At 43.7% G+C, this 19,480-nt stretch overlaps 1 protein-coding gene across 2 annotated transcripts; it reads left to right on the top strand.

The window, feature by feature from the left end:
- The first annotated feature begins 401 nt into the window (after window positions 1–401).
- MAPK13 (mitogen-activated protein kinase 13) lies at window positions 402–13,462 on the top strand. 2 transcript variants are annotated; one of them, XM_026111873.2, is made up of 12 exons: window positions 402–618; window positions 5,123–5,252; window positions 5,633–5,691; window positions 6,724–6,832; window positions 8,027–8,056; window positions 8,475–8,522; window positions 9,487–9,601; window positions 9,958–10,029; window positions 10,603–10,682; window positions 11,213–11,291; window positions 12,630–12,806; window positions 13,157–13,462. In XM_026111873.2, the coding sequence occupies exons 1-12, from the start codon at window positions 500–502 to the stop codon at window positions 13,234–13,236; spliced, it is 1,098 nt and encodes a 365-aa protein (XP_025967658.1). In that variant the 5' UTR covers window positions 402–499; the 3' UTR covers window positions 13,237–13,462. The 2 variants fall into 2 exon arrangements, with proteins under 2 accessions (XP_025967658.1, XP_025967657.1); XM_026111872.2 differs by having other exon boundaries at window positions 12,630–13,462.
- The last annotated feature ends 6,018 nt before the right edge of the window (window positions 13,463–19,480 follow it).

Below are 19,480 nucleotides of genomic sequence, written 5' to 3'. Positions count from 1 at the left end.
TGTTCAGAGCGGTGATTTCACGAGACCCCCTCCTAGCCCCACGAAGGCGTTTCTTGGTGTGCGCTGGCAGCCTGGTTGCTCTCCCTGCCACTCCCGGGAGCAGCAGAAGCGGTGAGATCAGCGGCCGGCGTTTGCGCGTCCTGGACGGGGACTGCCTCTCTGCCGTCCCTGCGCAGAGCTTGCCGTGGGGCGCGTGAGCGGGAGGTGTGTCTGCGCTGGGGCTTGGCGCTCCCGGCTCCTATGGGAGAGTCCAGAAGTACCTGTGCAAGGTCGAGGCGTGTCTGACTGGAAACCTGATGCCTCATCTCAGCCAATGTGGAGGCGGAGGGAGGAGGGCCGAGAGACATGTCCCTTCACGCTCACAACAGCTGAAAACGGAGAAGGAAACTAGTTAGAGCCTTTTTGCCGTGCACAGAAGGCCTCGGTGTCCCTGTCTGCTCCAGAAGTCCGGCTGTATTTCGGTAGTCTGGGGGGCTGTCACTCCCGCACCCGCCGGGCGATGAGCATCGCAAGGAGAAGAGGCTTTTTTAGACAGGAAGTGAACAAAACCGTCTGGGAGCTGCCCAGGAGATACACGTCCATCCACCCCGTGGGGTCCGGGGCCTACGGCTCGGTGTGGTGAGTGGGGGTCCTGCCTGCCTCCGGGCGGGCGGGAGCAAGGGGCAGGCTGGGGGGGTTTAAAGTATCGCTCTGGGGGGGGAAACAAGGAGGTGCTTCTTAGCACCCCTCCATTATGAAGGGTGTTTGCATGCGTGATGAAGGTGGTTTGTCTCCTGCCTCCCTTGGGTGCCCTGGTGTGAGTAGTGACCTGCTATGGTTTAGAGACCTGGTTGCTTGAAGAAATCGGCGTTTCCTCCCATGGTTACTCCGGGTGGGCAGAGAGGGGAGAGCCTCGTCTCGTACCTGAGCTCGCCTGTGCAGGCTTCCTGTTGCCCTTGGCTGGCACACGCCGACAGGCAGAGCCGGCGGGGTGATCTGAGGGCACAGGAGGTGGGCAGCATTGCCAGGCGCAACAAAACCAGCTCGTGATATTACCTTGACTTTGGGAGCCTTGGAGCCTTCAAGCCTGCCTTAGTCTCTAGCCTATGGAAAGGAAGGAATTGTGTCAGTCTGGCAGCAAGGGAAATAAAGCTCAGATATTTGAAAACAGTTTGTAAATACTGGGAGAGTTCGGTAGTGAAACAAAGCACCAACCTCTAGAGACAGCGATGGTCAAGGCACGTCCTTCTCAGCGTGCTTTCAGTAACGGGTCAGGCAAACGTTAGTTGCTGCTAGTCAGAGGCAGCTGATGTCTGACTATCTAGGGAGAAAACTTGCTAAATATGACTTCTTGTTACTGCTTCCAGCTTGAATTCATGAAGTAGATACAATTTATTTTAAACTGAGATGAAGTAAAAGATTGGAACTTCCTGCCGGGTCGATGATAATCCTCCACCACCAAGAGAGCAGCGTGAAGCTGCTGGGCAAAGGTGCCTGCAATGCAAACAAACACAGAAAGTCAGATCTTGTTTAGTTACACTGCTATAAATCTGGGAAGACTTTGCTGACTTTTAAAAGGGTTAAATGTGAAGCAGTCCATTGATAGTATCTGAACTTAGTGCTTGTTTCATTACACGACAGGCAGAGCAAAAGAGGTGTGTCCCCTTTTCTAGGTGTTCTGCAAAGTGTCTGTCTGTCACTGCAGGAATCCCCAAACCCTAGGGCCTAAGTTCTGGGTTTGTCCCCTGGCTCCCTATTTATGTCGCACACAGAGGCGGTGAATGTTTTCTTTTTCTACTTTGTTTTTAATGTGCAAGGTGCGTTTCTGAGACACTTGAATGAGTCCGGCAAAATCAGGAAAGACTGCACTTGAGACTTTTGATATTTGTAATGTTTTCTGTTTTTTATATATGAAAAAAGAAGTAAAGTCAAATAGGAAGGCTAAAAAAAAAGAAAAAGGGATGGAATGAGAAGATAAAAACATGAAGAAAAATCCTTCCAAGTTTTCCTTCCCCACCAGAAAAAAAAACAGCAAAACAAATCCTTTACTGGTCCCTTTGAATGTCTCAGCTGCTCTGGAGAATCTCAGGGCAGGATGGGTGTGCACTAAACTAGATTCAGGGTACTGAACGGCATTAATTTGGCATGGACAATGCGTGCTGGACCGAGCAGGTTTGGTGCCAATGCCTGTGCAAAGACAAGTGGAAGTGTGTGGAGTTAGGATTTGCTGTCCTCTGCTGGGAATTGGTGGGAAGCTGCTTTCTATCGCAGCATTATAGTCAAGCTGTCTGCTTTTACGGATTCTTGAGTGGTCTAGGATAGCTGAGCAACTGATTCAGGAAAAACAGGAAAGACATGTTTTTTCCCTCATTAATTCTTCTGAAATCTGTAGCAGCTTGGCTTTCAGCTGAATGCAACTCTGCAAAGAGAGTCTTCTAACATAGCAAGCATTGGTCTTGCCAACCTCTTTCAGCAGATCCAGGGACAGTGGCTCTGTCCCTTGGCTTCCAGCATAGCTGTCAGTACGGCATGCTGGAGCACCTGGGGTCCCACGCTCTGCGGTAAGAGCTTCAGCCGCACTCCAGGCCACCTCTGCAGGCCTGCAAAGTGCTTGCGTGCCCTTGTCTTGACGTTGGCCTTGGCATCATTCTGAACTTCCAGCTATTCATTAAACCTATGCTGGTAAGAACATTGTGGGATCTTCTTGGTTGTGTCAGCTGAATTAACTCTTAGCTATGACTTATGGCAAGGGTGAAAGTAATGCTGTTTATGGTGGGCAGACTGAAGCTACATCACCCAAAGTCTCCTGTGTTGACAAACTGTTGAATGGTGGGGTTAGATATTTGCCCTGTAGGCCAGAAGCTAGGAACAGAGGAAAAAACAGATGCTCTGAGAATAGGAAACTTGGCTTGGGTACTGCAGCAGTCTGCAGAAGCTGTTTGACTGTGGTCCAAGTCATTTCCCCTTATTTCCCTTGCTCCTCAGGGAACTTCTATACTGTGCTGCCCCTTCTGTTGATACCTGCTGGAGTCCTCCTGAAACTGAGATAAATTTTCACTTTCCGCATAAGATATACTCTTATGTCATCTCTTCAGCACTGGCGCTATCCTGTGTAGCTATTCCAGCACTTCCTTTGCTTTTTCCAGCTGAATGCTTTGGCTACATCACTTGTACTGAAGCTGTCAAAGGATACATCTGCTCTCATCACTCTCAACTTAGAGCAGCTAGAAGGGACCTTAGTGGCCAAAAACAGAGAGATTATCTGACAGTATCAGAGATGTTGTCTCTGCTTGCTAGATGAGAGCTGTTGATAGGCCAGACTGCTGGAAAACACACCACAACTGATGACTTGTGGCTAACAATTAAAGCAAGCTGTTTAACAGACTTCCAAGATTTGCAGCAAGGAACTGATAACCTCTTTCCATTCTTAACCCAAATGGAAAGCCATGCTGAGCAGGATATTCCAGCCTATCCTACTCCAGGTCTGCCCTAAACCCAGTGAAATGCACCATTTGACTCCAGGCGTACTGTGTTATTATAGACTGTTATTTTCCTGTTTATTCCATTTATGAAGGCTTTGCCCTTGCATCTGAGTGACAGCTTTGGAGATCACTGTAACGTTGCCTCTGCCTTACAGCTTTGTGTTACCTGCCCCTCCCAGGCTCGGAGAGTCCTGAGCAAGGAGCTGTGGCTGGAGCCTGGCGGTGTGGGACAGCAGTGGGGGCAAATCCTGCATCTCTTCAGAGAAGGAAGCAGAAGGACTGTGTCTGTGTGAGGCTGAAGCTGCCTGTGGAGGAAGTGTGCAAAGTGCTAACACTAACATTCACATGGGCTTGGTTAGGCTGTACAGCTAAAAGCCATGGAAATAAACATGCCAGTTTATTGCCCTTGAGTTTCCTTGTGAGATGAGATAAGGATTAATAAAGCAGTGGGAACTGCTCTGGAAAGCCAGGGTGAGGTTTGGCTTGGAAAGCCCTTCCTTCATCTGTTTGCCTCTTGAAGGGGTCAGGGAAGGGCTGAGGCAGCAATGCGTAAGGGGGTGCATGGAGACTCCCCTTCATAGCCCTGAAAACCAAGATGTAAGATGGAGACAATGCGGCCTTACAAGTGATTCCTGAGAGTATATTAGCAATATTAATAAATGCTTTGACCTTAAAAAACATCTCAAGGTATGAGACACTACTCTCTCTCCCTCTCTCTGACTGGACAGTACCAAAAGCCACACAGTGCTTCTCACGTTCTGAACATTTTGCAAATACTCACAGATTTTAAATCCACGTGTGATTATTATGACCTTTGGAGTAACCTTGTTTTAACACAGTCAGTTTAGCATTGTTGTCTCAAAATTACAAGCCTGTGAGACTCATAAAATACTAGTATTTTACCTTAAGTCAGAGCAGAGCTAGGAACAGAAAGCTGAAGGTTCCTGGTTTCCAGTTCTGAAATGTAATTAGAGAACCCATCTCTTTCAGCCTTGTCTCCAGCTAAGGCTGTTGTGCCATGTTTTCGATAGCTTTATAAAAGAATCTCACTGTCAGGCTGGGAACTGCTTTTATACAGAAGTACTTAGAGCATCAAAGATTCTGGATTCTGAAGAATTAAATCCAGTAGCTTATGTTTTCAGAGGGTGACATCTACTGCCTTTGCTCCAGAAGACTGTAAAGAAGGCTGACCCACCTTAAAAGACAGCAGCCTCCAGGCAGATGGCAAAGCGGAAATTGCTTTGTTCCCTTATCTTCGTGAGTTAAGGAAGGAGAAGGCATACGGAGCAGAATTATAGCTAATCCTGACCTTTAACCGTTTGTGTTTCCCTCTTCTCACTGCTCACAGCTTATTTCTGCAGGTTAAAGCAAGTGTTAAAGGGAATGAAGACTAGCCACTAATAATTTACTTGGCATCCTGCTAGTCCTCCAAAGAGCAGGGGCTGTGACCGGCTGACCCAAGTCACGCAGCAGACCTGTGTGTGCAGAACTCCGTTGTATTTGTCTGCCAGCGCAGAAAGATCAAGGGGCCTTTCTTTGCTGCTCCTTTGTGAAGTCCAGAATTGGCTCTTCTCTAGGAGGGAACTTGTTTTAGTATTGTGGTAAAGTATTGTTAAAACACATGGCCAAAGTCACAACTGGTTTGTATTTGTCTGCTGCAGTTCAGCCATAGACAAGAAGACAGGTGAAAAAGTGGCTATCAAGAAGCTGTGCCGCCCGTTCCAGTCAGAGACCTTTGCCAAGAGAGCGTACAGAGAGCTCATGCTGTTGAAGCATATGCAACATGAGAATGTAAGTACTTATTTCTCTCCATTCCACTGAAGTAGGGGGAACTTTCTTGCTGCTGGGGAGCAAGTCTTTTCTGGTGGCAGCACCTTTATTTTAATTGAGAGGTCCCTGCATTGAGCACATGCACATAGTCTTGGGGTTTGTAACTGCTACCTGCCTACTGCACCTGGTTGGCACCAGACTTGAACAGATGCGTGTAATGGGTGCTCTCATGTATTAGTAAGAGGAAAAGTAGCTGCACGTCACAGTGAGGAATTCTCAGGTTCCTCAGATAGACTTCTCAATGGTCACACGTGCATGTGCCAATGGAGAGCTGTTACGTGAGGCTTACTTCCACAGCAAATGCTCTCCAGGTTTAAGTTTGGACTTCTTTTATCCATCAGGTCATTGGGCTGCTTGATGTCTTCACGTCTGCCCCCTCTTACCATGGATTCCAGGACTTGTAAGTTTGGGGGTTGCTCTATCTAGATTCAGTCATTAACCAAGACATTTTCAGATTTGGTATCTGAATAATATATTGTTTTGAGGTGCGGTTCTGCAGGCTGATTTGGAAAGGGACCACGCTAAAGCCAGACATCCCCAAATAACAAGGGGAATCAAAAGCAAAGGTCGGTGCCGGTTACCAACATATATAACTCAGAGGCACTATATTCCACGAGTATGTCACATGTAGCATGATACATGCTAATGCACCGGCAATGTGACTGCTGAACCAGGAGGCTGTAGTTAGAATGGGAGCAGTATCATTTATCAGGCTGTAGAATAATTAAACAGAGAGAATTTTAAAGATCTGATTTATTTTTTACCTTAATTCTGGCTGTTCTTTCTTTAGCATTTCCCTCAGTTTTAATGGTCAGGTTGGACCAGTTGGTTTCACTTCCCAGTCCTTGGGTACTAACAGCGTATGCCCGGGTTTGGATTTCAGCTGATGGCTGCGTATTTAGCAAGCTACACGTAAAGTGTTTGATGATTCTCAGAGCGGTTCCCACTGGAGGACTGGCAACTAATTAGCAGTCTCAGCAGGCAGGCCAACAACTGAATAGAGCTAGATGTTGTCTTCTGAGGCAGGGTTGAGGAGTATTACAGGGATAAATTTGGGACCCAATGCAGCAGTTTTGCAAGATTCTCTTTAAAGCTGCACAAAATGTTTCAGCTACCAGATGGTGTAAGACAGTCTGGAATTGAACACCAGTTGAGTAAAGTAAACTAATTCAGGACCATTAAAGTTTGGAAAATCCTTGTTCATGTTTGATGTTAGGTACCTAATTTGAGGGGAGGAGAAAGCAATTTTGAGAGCACATAGAAATTCCATCATCACTGCAGGCCATCTTAGTTAACCAGGAACATAGTTAAAACAGCCAGTCTTAGTTGCAGTAAGTTGCACAGTTGCAGGAGCAAAACAAGTGAGAACAAGGCTAGCCCGGTTCCTTATGTTTTTCTTCTAGACTCAGGGCCTTGTCTTCCTGCCTTTTAGCTACCTGGTGATGCCATACATGCAGACAGATTTACAAAAGATCATGGGACATGAATTCAGTGATGAAAAGATCCAGTACCTGGTCTACCAAATGCTGAAAGGGTTGAAGGTAGGTGGATATAGAGACACTACAACAAGGCTTGGGTACCAGCAGATGTAGTGACTCACCCTATCTCCTCTGGGAGTAGATCTTGTTCTGTATCACCTCTGGGCTGACCACAACAAATAACCTTTTGAACATCATATGGAAGATTTGTATTTTTAATGGCATCCACTGATAACAGATATTTGTTATTGAACTACTCTTGTTCTAGCACATATCAACCAAAATGAGTGCTCTTTCACATCAGTCGATCAGTTACTGAAATAATCCAGCACTCATAGACCTTGTGATGTTTTTCCCTGACAGCAACTGGGTTACTGTTTGACTTGCCGAAGCTCCTAGCAAAACTGTATGTAGAAAGTAAGAGGCTTTTAGCGAATGGAGCTTCTGTTAAATTCTTCATTCAGGCTCTTAGCAAAGAAGACAGAGGGAATAATTTTCTATCCAGTACCATGAGCAAGGAATATGCTTCTTTTTTAACTGGCATTGGGGGAACAGAAAACAATCACTCCAAACCCTGAAAGGTAGAGATAATGTCTTAATACTCCCCTCTCTAATACCCTTCAGCTAAAGTCAAAACAGTGGTTTAAAGGCATTAATGAGTTCACCTTAATAACACCTTTCTCCAGATTGCCATTATCTTGACTTCAAATAAAGGGGGAAAGAATATACAAAGGGTTTAACTGGTGCGATAAAAGCCATGTAGTTAGTCTTCAAAACTCTAACCTTACTCCCAATTTTGTGTTTTAACAAAGAGACTGAATTTTTCATATGGTTTATCACACAGAACAACAAAATGTTCATGTCATCTACTGACCACGTTCTTGTCTGTGATTCTGATTCCTTTATTTGATAAATTTTAAGCTATTAAAATATTTACTCCTCTAAGGAACTATTGTTCCATACCGCCTCTTCTGTTCTATGCCTCTTTAGGCTGGCAGTATAATTGCAAAATACTGTCAGCAATTCAGTGCAGAATTTCAGATTGCTGGCTAGGCTGTTTTGTTTTAGCAGACATTGTTTCTCCTTTGTGACTGTAAACTCTACTGTGGAGTTAGCACTGAGGGCCAGGGGCTTGCAGAAGGTTCCAGAGATTGTGTTTTCAGCAAATTCATGTTGGTAGCTCTCCTTTCTCTGATTTTTTGGAGAAAAGAAAGATCTGTCTGCTGGTGATCATATTGTGACTCTTTTTTATTTCAGTACATTCATTCTGCTGGAATCGTTCACAGGGTAAGTTCATGTGCACTATTATTCTAATTTTGTCTATTTGAGAGAAACACAGCTCAGTCATAAAATTAATAAACTCCTAAACATCATTTCACTAATAGTCTCATCTTTTCTTAGTTCTCTCTAGAGTTCTCCCTCTTTTCCCTCCTACACCTTATACTTGTTTGGATTTGCTCCGTTACCTGTGCAGTATTTTGAGGAAATGATGTATTTTCTGACAAGCTGATGTTTTTAGAATGAAAACTGTTTCAGAACAAATAAAATCATTTCCATAATCTAGAGCTGTATAATATACCAGGCACATTGTCTTTGCTGTATTGTTTGCGGTACACCATCAAAGGCAAGCTGAGATTTGACTAAGTCTCATGTTGATGAGGTGCAGGTCATAATGTCCTTATTATTCTGATCTTGTCTGTTTTAGGACCTGAAGCCAGGCAATCTGGCTGTGAATGAAGACTGTCAACTAAAGGTAGGTGAAAAAGCACCACTTTGCAGCTTGTAGCATGTAGCGTGTCAGATTGCTGCTGAACTGCTTCGTGAGCAGGAATCCTGGCATTCAGGCATCGTCATGTTTCCTCTTGTGTTCTGAGACTTGATTCAAGGTATTTCATTACACGCTGGTTGAAGTCAGTGGGAAATACCCCCCTGCTTATGTAACTTGCTGAATCAGGGCCCAAGACTTGGAATGAACATCCTGTCACTGTAATTCCTGCTGTACTGAAGTTCATAATGACTTCCTAAATAAATTCAATACCGCTGAGCAATACTTGCATTAGACGAATGATCCCTGAAGGATAACTGAATTCAACCACAGTTACCCTTTTGTTCTCTTTGACGTGGACTTGAAAGAGGATGGTTGTGATTCTAAACGAAGTTGTTTTCAGCATTGCTCTAAAGGGATTGCTTACAGCTGTGTGGCGTGATGGTCTAGCATACATTCTCTAATGTGTGTTACAGGGAGTGGCTCTATTGCCTGTAAAGATTGGGTCATACCATGTTCATCTCCAGTATTGAGGGAAAGGTCATTCCCTGTCAGCTGCAGAGTGTTTTTATAGGATATGGTGAGCCGTATTGGCCTGGGAGCATGCCTTGCCCTCCAGGTTATAGAAGAACTCAATGAAAAAAACTCATAGAGCTGAAACTTAAGTTTCAAGAAAGGAAGTGACATCCCAGGAAGCACACAACACAGATCCCTTTCCTCAGGGTCTTCACACGACAACTGGTTTTGCAGCCTGCTTGCAATTTACAGTGGAATTAAGACAAACCTGTTAGTTCTTTGAACCATCCCATGGGTGGCTCTGTTATAGTAAGAACTTCATTATTATCTGATTGGATGTGTTTCATTTCCTCATAGAAGTAGATTCTCACTTGCCTGTAGGATTTCTCTTTTCTTTCCTGCCCTTCCTTCTCCCTTTTCCTTTGGTGAACTGCAGATTTTAGACTTCGGCTTGGCAAGACACGCAGATGCTGAAATGACAGGCTATGTGGTTACACGCTGGTACAGAGCACCAGAAGTCATTCTGAACTGGATGCATTACAACCAGACAGGTGAGTTGCATTGCTTCAGCTGTGTGACTGTCTGCTGACAAGCTGAAAGATCCCCCTGTCATGCCTGGGTCAAATCTCATGTAATCCTCCAGATGTTTTTGTTCTTTATCATCAACGTCTCTCCTAGAGCAGAGCTGGGCTGACACGGTCCCAGCTGGACGGCTCCCAAAGCTGGCGCTTGTGGGAAAAGCTGAAGGCAATGATTGTAGTAGCATAGAAAGAACAGTGGAGGGTGGAAAATGAGAGTGAAATTGAAATCAGTGCCTTCTGCAGACTGAAAAAGCAGGAGACAGCCGCAGCAATCATTTCTTCCTTGAAGCTTGTATCATTCTTTTTTTCTGTTTCTCCCTGAACAGTGGATATCTGGTCTATTGGCTGTATCATGGCAGAAATGCTGACCGGGAAAACGCTCTTTAAAGGAAAAGATTGTATCCTTTCAAACGGAACCTGTTCCCTGGGGGGCAGTAAATTCTTAGCACATGTGAAAATGCTTTTATGAATATGAAGCTACCAAGAGAAAGGGGTATAGGTCTGGTTTACTAAGAGGTAGTCACAGGGGACTAGTGGGGTCTTTTTGGTGAGGGAAACAGTGGAAGGGCCAAGCCACCGCTGGAAATACACCTCTGTGCTGGCTAAGTGTACCGTACATCAAGGATCTAACCTTGCATAGCCACAGCTTCATCCCCAAACCCTTGCATAGGGAGATCCCAAAACCTGTGGGCATATACCCTGGCAGATTTGTGCCAGCAAAATTCTCTGTTGATGAAGTTGTGCCAGCAAAGGAATCCTTTTGTGGACAGATTGCGTCTCGGAAAGAGAAGCTGTCTTGGAGTTCTTTTTGCCAGGATAGTGAGTCTCTGCTTGTGTGTCTCTGCGGGGTTTGTATCGTAACCTACTCATACCTCTCAGAGGTCCTCAGGCCTTCCTCCACATAGTATTGAGCTGTTGGGTAGGGTCCGGGGCTTGCTCCTAGATCGATAATCTTTAATGCAGCATGCCAGACCTAGATCAACTGACTCAGATCCTGAAAGTAACGGGGTATCCAGGAGAAGATTTCGTGGAGAAGCTGGAAGACAAAGCGGTAAGGAAGCTCACTGTGGCTATTATTCAGAGCCTTGCTGTCAGAGGCATGGTGGAGAGCGATTGACTTTACGTTGTCTTCGAGATGGGAGGGATGTTGCTTTTAAATCAGTCATTTGAACAGGAGAGAGAGAGAGAATCTTTCCCTCCTGCCAGGGAAGGGAAGACATTTCTCTTTTAGTGGCACATCTGATGTATTTGACTTTAATGTTTACCGTGTTGCTTTGAGAACACGTGTAGATTGTAGGCACTGGAAGTTAGGACTCCCAGGTAAGGTGCCTCATGGCTCAGCAAAGCATCTCCCTCCTTTCGTCTGGCCATTTTCTAGGTGGGAGTATTTGTGTATCTCAAAGAACTGATAAAAATAGTTCCTCACAAGCTGGTTGTTGAAGTGTGACATCTAGGATAATTTGCTGTTCTTTTCATTCTCCATTGCTCATCTAGGCCTAAACCAAAAGCTCTACTTTACAGCTCCCTTGCACTTGTTGACTTGCAGTAAATGTGTGTGCTGTGCTTTCCTATTTCTTTTAGGCTAAAAGTTATATCAAGTCCCTTCCAAAAATTCCCAAGAAGGATTTGTCTGTGCTTTTCCCCAAAGCCAATCCTCAGGGTAAGTCATCTTCAGTACTTCTCACATATTTTTACTGCTAGAAATAAGGTAGGCTGAACATCACAGCTGCAATTTTGTTTCTCTTCTTTCTCATCACTTCATGCTACTTCCTCCCTTGCAGATTATGCCCCTGCAGCAGGCTAGCCCTCTCCAGGGCAAATGTGTGTAAGCTAAAAGCAAAATAATTCTTTATCTTGTAGGAGATAAAATAGCACTACAATAGCAATATTCTGCTGTTCTTGGCTGTTTCTTTTTTATTATTATTATTTTAAAGTGACATGGCCTGTAAAATACAGTATTTTAGGAAAAGATAAACTTTTGACTCTTGCATCAGCCAGCCAGAAGAGAGCAAATGATTTATAACAGGATGTCTAGGTTGCAGGGTGCAAACTGTGGGACTAGGAAAGTTGCATGTAATCTTGTAACACTTTCAGCTCCATTTGGTGTGAGTTAGGATGAATTTTGGCTAATACTGGTTTCCAAGCTTGTTGCTTGTAGCCAAGCAGGTGATATTGCCATTAGTAGCGTTCAAATGAACAAACCAGCTCTTCTTTTTCATTATTATTTCCCAGCCCTGAATCCAAGGCATCATAAGTTTTGGTAAAGAGCCAAAAAAGTTCCGTAGTCCATTCAAGTATTCATTTCTTCATGTGGGAAGAGTACAGCTTAGATCATAATTGTGTGTTAAACACCTGTACCTTTCGATATTTAGCAGGCAATTGAAACGTGCAATTTTCAGGGTAAAAATTGATCTCCTACAAGTAGCTCTTTCCCTACGCAGCTTATAGATGTGAGTGAGAAAAACACTTCTAAAAGCTGAGAGGAAGAAAGCATTAAGCTGTTAAAACCAAGGGGGAAAAGGGTTGACAGACTGGTTGGTATCTGAGTTTCCTGCCTTCCTGTTTAGCAGGGAGGTATAGATTTCTTTATAGATTACTCATGTTAAGACCACTTTGAGTTACAAGGGTCATAGTGAAAGCAAATGATTAAAACTGAAAATATCTATCTTGAAGTTACTGGCTTGCTGTTTGTGTTCTTGCAGCTCCATCCATGCAGCAAGGCCTATTCAGGATTAATCTGTTATTTCTGCCTATTTTACACCTTAGTCAGAACTAGACTTCTGTTTGCTAAGAGCTACTTGAGGATGCTGTGTGGTGGATTTTGCATCCTGACTAATGGGAATTCCACGCTACTTTGGCCAGGTTGAGGAATCTGTTTCTTTTTCATGTCTGGAAACAGTAGTACTGGAATCACTAGTGCTATCACTTTGGGGATTCATGCACGGGATAGCCGTTCTGCATTGTACCTGCTTAGCAATATTCCTGTCTCCTCCTGCAGCAGTGGACCTGCTTGACAAGATGTTGCAGCTAGATGTGGAAAAGCGCCTTACAGCCACAGAGGCTTTGGCCCACCCCTATTTTGATCAGTTTCGAGACACTGAGGAGGAGACAGAAGCACAACAGTCCTATGATGATTCTCTGGAACATGAAAAACTTTCAATAGATGAGTGGAGAAGTAAGAAGTTTATCTTCTTTGAAGTTCTCATCATCCTGTCCCTGGCTAGCATGGGACTTTCCTGCCTCTTTTTTCTGTTTCCTGTGCACATGCTGAGTAAGGCTGGCTTTACTACTATGCCTCAGTGATAAACAGTGTGTGTCTCCCTTTCCTTGCTCTTGTCTTTATGCATTCAGCTAAGATCTCTACACTTTGTCTTTCTCTTCCTCCCAGCTTACACCTGTCATATCCTTTCAGCTGAATACTTCCTCTTAGTCCATGTAATGATCAAAGTTTCATTTGTGTCCGCTAAAATCAAATGACAGTAACATGGTAGTGATATTCACGATTATTTTGTTCTGTTTTTCAAGAGCATATTTACAAGGAAATCTTGTCCTTCAGTCCAATTGCACGGAAGGACTCAAAGAGGCGAAGTGGAATGTCATTGTAGCAACTGAAGCAGCTGTGACTGGAATTCGTTTCTTGTGCTGAATGACAGATGGGATTTGCACCACATTGCCTTGCTCTTAATTATCATTTGGCCTGTAGGACTTCCTTGTGTGTGAACACAAGGATGACACCATGCTGTGGGCATTGGACTTTGTACTAACAGAGGGGAATGTAACTCAAACAGTTCTCAACACTAAAGATAAATACACTCTCGTTGAAACTCCAAATGGGAGAATTTTACTTGGTGTTTCTTTGCTTATATATTCATCCACTTGAGAAATCAGAGGTGTCATTGTTTTTCTTATTACTCTTTCCAGTAACAAGTTTTTGTACATTAATTATGGATAAGATGAAGAAAAAGGTAAAATTGGGAAGTGAGTACCAAGCAAAATAATCCAAAATAGCGAAATTAAGCATAACAAGACTATCCAACCTAACTTAGATGCCATCCCCTTTCTCTTAGCAGACAAACTGCATGCAGCACAGCGAGGTTGCTGTGATGACTTAGGCTCCCAGGACATCATCAGAATTTAATCCATCTTGGAATGAGTCTACGTTTGGAGAGGCTCTAAACTTCTGACCTGGCCACTTGCTATACACAAAACTCCCTACTAGGGTGCTTCCACTTATGGACAGCCATTAGCTCTTCTTTCTCTGCTTCTCCCATCCCTGGATTTTGATCAGTGCCACCTTCTTCTTGCTAGCTGCAAACGTAACCTGGGAGATCATGTCCACTTTCATATCTTTGTGGACTTCATATCCCAAGGAGCTGGGTTATAATGCAGACAGTCCAGCTTGCCCTTATCAGGGCCTCTTCCTTTATCCTCAGCCTGGTTTCTCCAACGGTTCTTTCTCAGCTGTGCTTATCTCTCTCCGAGTATGCTCTCTCTGGAGTTACCCCTGCCTGCCTGCTACAGACTGCCTTTATCGCTCAGCAGGGCTGGTATTTTGTCACACAGTCCAGTGATGTGACCCCTTATATTCTCATTTCCTCCACTTTGAGGGATCAGCTAAGCTAGGGATCCTCTGCTTCTGTTGCCTGAAAGACCTGTTCATTCCTCAATATTGAAGCACTTGGAAATTTTTTAATAGTCAAATGCCAGTCCTGGGGCTTTGCTCCCAAAGTAAGTAACAAAAAAAAATCCTATATTGGAGAAAAAAGCATAAAAATATGTTGCATGAACAATCTAGCATAAGCAGGAAAAGGAACACAATAATTCAGCTTGGTCAGTGAGCACAGAAAATATCTTCAGATATCTTAGTTTCTTGGTTTCTTGATAACTTCTAGTTATCAAATTAGCTCCTTCACTCAGTATCTTTATAAATTATATCCATAAGATAATCTTAGTAAACAGAATACCTCACAAAAACTAAGACAGTGTAGAAAATGTCTTTTAGTGGATAAGTTAAAATGTCACAGATCCCCTTTACTGCAGTTTCCTTTTAAGGTTTTGCATTTCTGATTTGTTATCCTGATGTGGCTGCACAGGTGCTCCACACTGATGAAATGCAGTTCCCCTTGAGTCATATCTGTCTGGGCCATGTATGCACCCTGTGCCTCGCTGCACTCTTAGGTAAGGACAGCAAGCACAGGGCAGCTGTGACATCCCTCAGTTCCCTTGAAATTCAATGTCTTTGCTACAACGTACTCCAAAAAGCTGGGATGGCGGGCAGGCTGTGGGGTCCTTCTGACTGCATCTTGAAGAACCACGGTTACAGGAGCGTAAGGGACCACTCTTTCCTCTTCCTACAGTTGAAATACTGTCTTTTTGAACCTGGCATATGACTTGGCTGCCCTGTCCACTGCATAATCTTTAACAGAGGTCAGAGAAGAGTCCTGCGCAGCTGCCTTACACATCTTGGAGGGCTGCACCTATATAAAGCTGCCCATGCACAAAGCTGCCTATGCCCTGGTAAAAAGCAGCTTGGTGTTTAGGCGTTGGAGGCTCACTGCTCTCTGCATTTTCCTGTATCTTGACAAGTGTGGCGAGTTCATGTTCTGCAAGCCCAAGAACTGTGGATGTATGCACATATTTCTGTTTTCTATGTGATGTACCAAACAGGAACTCGAATGACAGATAGTAGGAAATGGAGTGGATTGATAGGAGAAAGACAGTGTCCCTTCGTAAAGCCTAACTATATCAGTGTCCATATAGTACTTCAAAACACTTTTTACTCAAGAGGAATGAACTACTTTACAAAAAAAAAGTTCATATTCACATTTTATGAAAGGTACTTGAAAAATACCTACTTGACAGAATCAGTGACTCAGGCCAAGGTTTAAAATACTAAAGAATCAGCACAAGACATAGGGTGTGTGCGTGACCCTGACAGATGCTATTAGTCAAAGGAAGAAATGATCTTACACCGAGGTGCAGGTGCACCTATTAGATGACCCACACTGACACATAATTGATGTACATTCCTTTCGTTAGTTCTTTCCCCTTGTGCAGTTTATGTACTTTTAAATACAAAATTGGGTGATAAAAATCATTCAGCCATTAAGTGAATAGCCAAAATTCCATAAATTAAGCCACGAAAAAGAAGTATGTTTGCTATGTTTATATTAAGGATGTATGATAAAAATTTATACAGATACAATTTCTTTGTGCCTACCTCACATAACATACAGATGCTCATCCTAAAATTTTTTTGTGTGTTACTCCTGCACTTATTTCTGAGTTTAGGAAGCACTAATTTTTATATTTGGAAAGTGAAGCCTTCATTGCAAACAATCTTTTTACATAAGGTTTTGGACAGCTCATTAGCTCTGTGAGTTGCAAATTTATGGGACTTATTTATTAGGTACTTAGATGTAAGTGGGAAAGAAAAAACAGATGAAGAAATTATTTTTCTTTCTCTAGAGATACTGCAAACTTACTAGAATTTTTTCAACAGAGAGACAATACCCACCAGGTTTTGGATACCACCTAGAAACCTTCCAATGCAGATCTTTTGGAAAATATCTCCAGCTTCTTAGAAAACAGTACATTTATTTCATCCCAGAGGAAAAAAAAATAGAATATATTTCACATTCTAAGTAACAGACTAGACATTTCATGACTAGATCATTTTCAGGTTTTTAAAATATGTGATAATGGGATATAAGGAAAACACAGGAAATTATAAATATGTCTGAGAAACTCTAATGCAATACTGTAAAAATGGTGACAATATGTTTTCATATTCCCGTGTCTCAATCTTGCCTAAGCTATCAGGGAAAGTGTTCCTAATCCTCTGCAGGTTCCCATTATCGTGGGTCAGTGGAGTGTTGGCTGGTAACATGATTATGGCTCTCTTTTTCCTACTAAGAGAAACAAGAGATGAAAGAGAGATTGAATGAAGACCAAAATAGCCAGTATTAATTCATTCTTTCCTCTAAATGGATGAATACTCACTGCATTAATTGCAGTTATGTTCAAGACTGTCAGCATCACTACACTCTGAAAATGTCACTGTTTCCAAATGAATGTGGTATATGTGATATTTGCCTAAATTCTCTCTACAAGGCCATTTTCTGAGCACGTGGCTTTATGCAGCTTAATAATGCAATATTCAGCCAATGTTGCTTCACAATTGATTCAGTCAACACTTTGGATGATTGATAACTCCTTTTTGTTGGATTGTGTTCTATTAAATAATACTGAAAGGTTAGTATATATCTTTAAGCCCCATTCATTTTTGGTTGAATAAAGGTGATTTAACTCCTTTTAGCTACATGTCACTGGGAAAATTATAGTCCTTCCGCTATCAGCCATTATTTCAGATCTTTCTTCAGAACACTTTGTTTTAAAAAGCTTTTTTAGTTAATGATATGCATGCTAAGGTTTAAAAAGAATGCCTTAAGCATATATATCACTTAGCTGATACTGCTGCAAGCATGTGTCATCCCCTCTGAAGTCAGTGGGACTGAACAGGGTTATAGATATTCCACACAAAACCAGGGTTTTAGAAAGGGCAACTGAGCACTTGCAAATCCAACTGAAATAAACTGTGGCTTGGGCTAATCACTTCTAGTGCTTTTAACCTTTAACGTGCATGGGTCCATTTTAGCAATTGTGGTTTTTTAGCAATTCTGGAGAAAACGACCACAGAACAAACAGCTAAATATATTCATATTGCAAAATAAATACCTACATATTCATTTTGAGGTTTACTTAATTAACACACAAGAAAAAGTCAGTTTTGAATTCCAGATTATAATTTTCTCCCCTTTTAAGTAGAAACATATACTTGAATAAAGATGAAGAAAATTATAATACGATTGAAGGTGCACAGCTCTGTTTGAACTGTCTTTGCTGTTTTCATTTGAAGTGGCATTACTGGTTTTGAACTTGCACCCTTTAAAAACTGGGAGAGCGAAGAAATTGAATCAAGTCCTGCCTCTGGGATTTGAGATAAGTTCAGAATGTTTTTTCCAATAACACATTAGTTCCACAGCTCTATTATAAAATTAAATGATGGATAACTTGTTTTGAAGTTGTAACGTATGGCCCCCAATCTTTAGAGATGTCCGTACATACTTCACTTTGTACACAAGTCATCCTGCTGGGCTTAATTGGGCTATTCACATGCTTGACATTAAGCATGTATGCAAATCTTTGCAAGACTGTGACCTAATGTGATTATAATAAACCAATTTCAGTGCAAATCTAAGGGTACAAAGAGTTTCAAAACTGAGGTCAAAATGAAAGAGTTTGCACAAGTAATATTTTTAAAAAGCAGATACCAAAAATACTGGGGGAAAAAAAACAGAGAAAACCCCTTTGTTGAAATCAGGTTCTCACATAAAGAGGGAAAATGAGAGAGTGAAATTACTCATCACAGTTATTGAAATGATTTTACTGTTTAACTGTCTTCCCAAAGCTTGACTCAGCTGTTGATACACCTATTTTATAGATTGTTTTAATCCTTCATTGATAGGACTGTGCGATTGCGTTTGTGGGTTTTGGGGAGTCGGTTGGGATCCCAGAGAAATCAGTGAGAGTACTGGGACTTTTATTTCTCTGTCTGATAGATTATTTTTCATGCAGGACAAAGAATATGATTAATAGACTTTTTTTGACTTCTGATGTATTACACTAGCTTCTTTAAAAAGTATACACTGAAAGGATTAGAGGTTGACATGTTAAATCTGTCACATCCTCAACATTCGGCATTAAGTAACACGTTTTCCCATGGTTTTAGAGCTTCAACAAGCTCCTGTCCGACTTCTGTATTCTGCAAAACTGACTTGTCACAGATTGCTTGGCGGCTCTCAGATTCCACAGTTGCATATGTTAAAAGACAAAAATCTGTAGTTGGCCTATAAATGAGGAAAACAACACAATTTTTTTGCCTTTGAAAACAATTCAATTAATTCTATAAATTCAGGCAGTAATATTATGCAATACTCTGCATGATCGTGAGTGGGAGGTGAAGTGTACATATGCACAAGTATGTGGTACGCTCTATAAAAAATAAGTGTAGGAGCCTCTGCAGCTCCTCTCTCATCACTTCGCTCAGTTGCAAACGTAACTCCGTCCTCGCTCAGTCCTCTCGGTCCCGCTCGTGCCGTCCTTCCACCCTGCAACACCTACGCGTGTTAGGAGGCCATTTGTATGAGAAACGCTACGCTAGAAAAATAAATAGGGATTCTCCGGCTCTGGTCGCGTGTTTGATGCCGAGGGTTTCGGGGAACGTTGGCAGGGACGAGCCCCGGGCTCCCTGGGGGGGGCAGCCGGGATGGAGGCCGTGCTCCCGTGAATTTTTGGGGACCCCAGGGCTGCATGTGCCTGGGACTGGGAAAAGGGGGTGTGGGGCCCCCAGTGAGCCTGGCGCTGCGGGGCGAGGCACAGGGACCCCCCCAGCTGTGCCCAAGCCCCCAGGCCAGCCCCAAGCCGGAGGGGGGGGGCGATACTGTCTCCTCCGGCCGCCCGGCCACCGCGGAGGGACCCCCCCACCCCGGCACCCCCAGCCCCTGGGGGCCTCCCGCTCGGCGCGGCCCGGGGGTGGGAAGGGACCGGGGAGGGGCGGGCGGTCCCTGCCCGCGGGGGGGGGGAGAGCGAAGCGCGGCAGCCCCCTCCCCCGCCTGCCCGCTGGCTGCCGCCTTCCCTCGCCGCTCGGCCGGGCTGCGCTGCCGCCGCCACCGCCGCCTCCATCTTGTGCGTGTGTCCCCTGCTCTCCCCCCCCTTCTCCACACAGCACCGGGAGCGGCGGGGGCGCTGGAGCGAGCGGGGCCCCGGGCGCCGGGGGGGGGGGGGGTG

Source organism: Dromaius novaehollandiae, chromosome 27 (assembly GCF_036370855.1).
Source record: "Dromaius novaehollandiae isolate bDroNov1 chromosome 27, bDroNov1.hap1, whole genome shotgun sequence".
NCBI classification, from domain to species: Eukaryota; Metazoa; Chordata; class Aves; order Casuariiformes; family Dromaiidae; genus Dromaius; species Dromaius novaehollandiae.
Note: the sequence above shows the minus strand (reverse complement) of the source record. Positions and strands in the feature narration are given on the sequence as shown.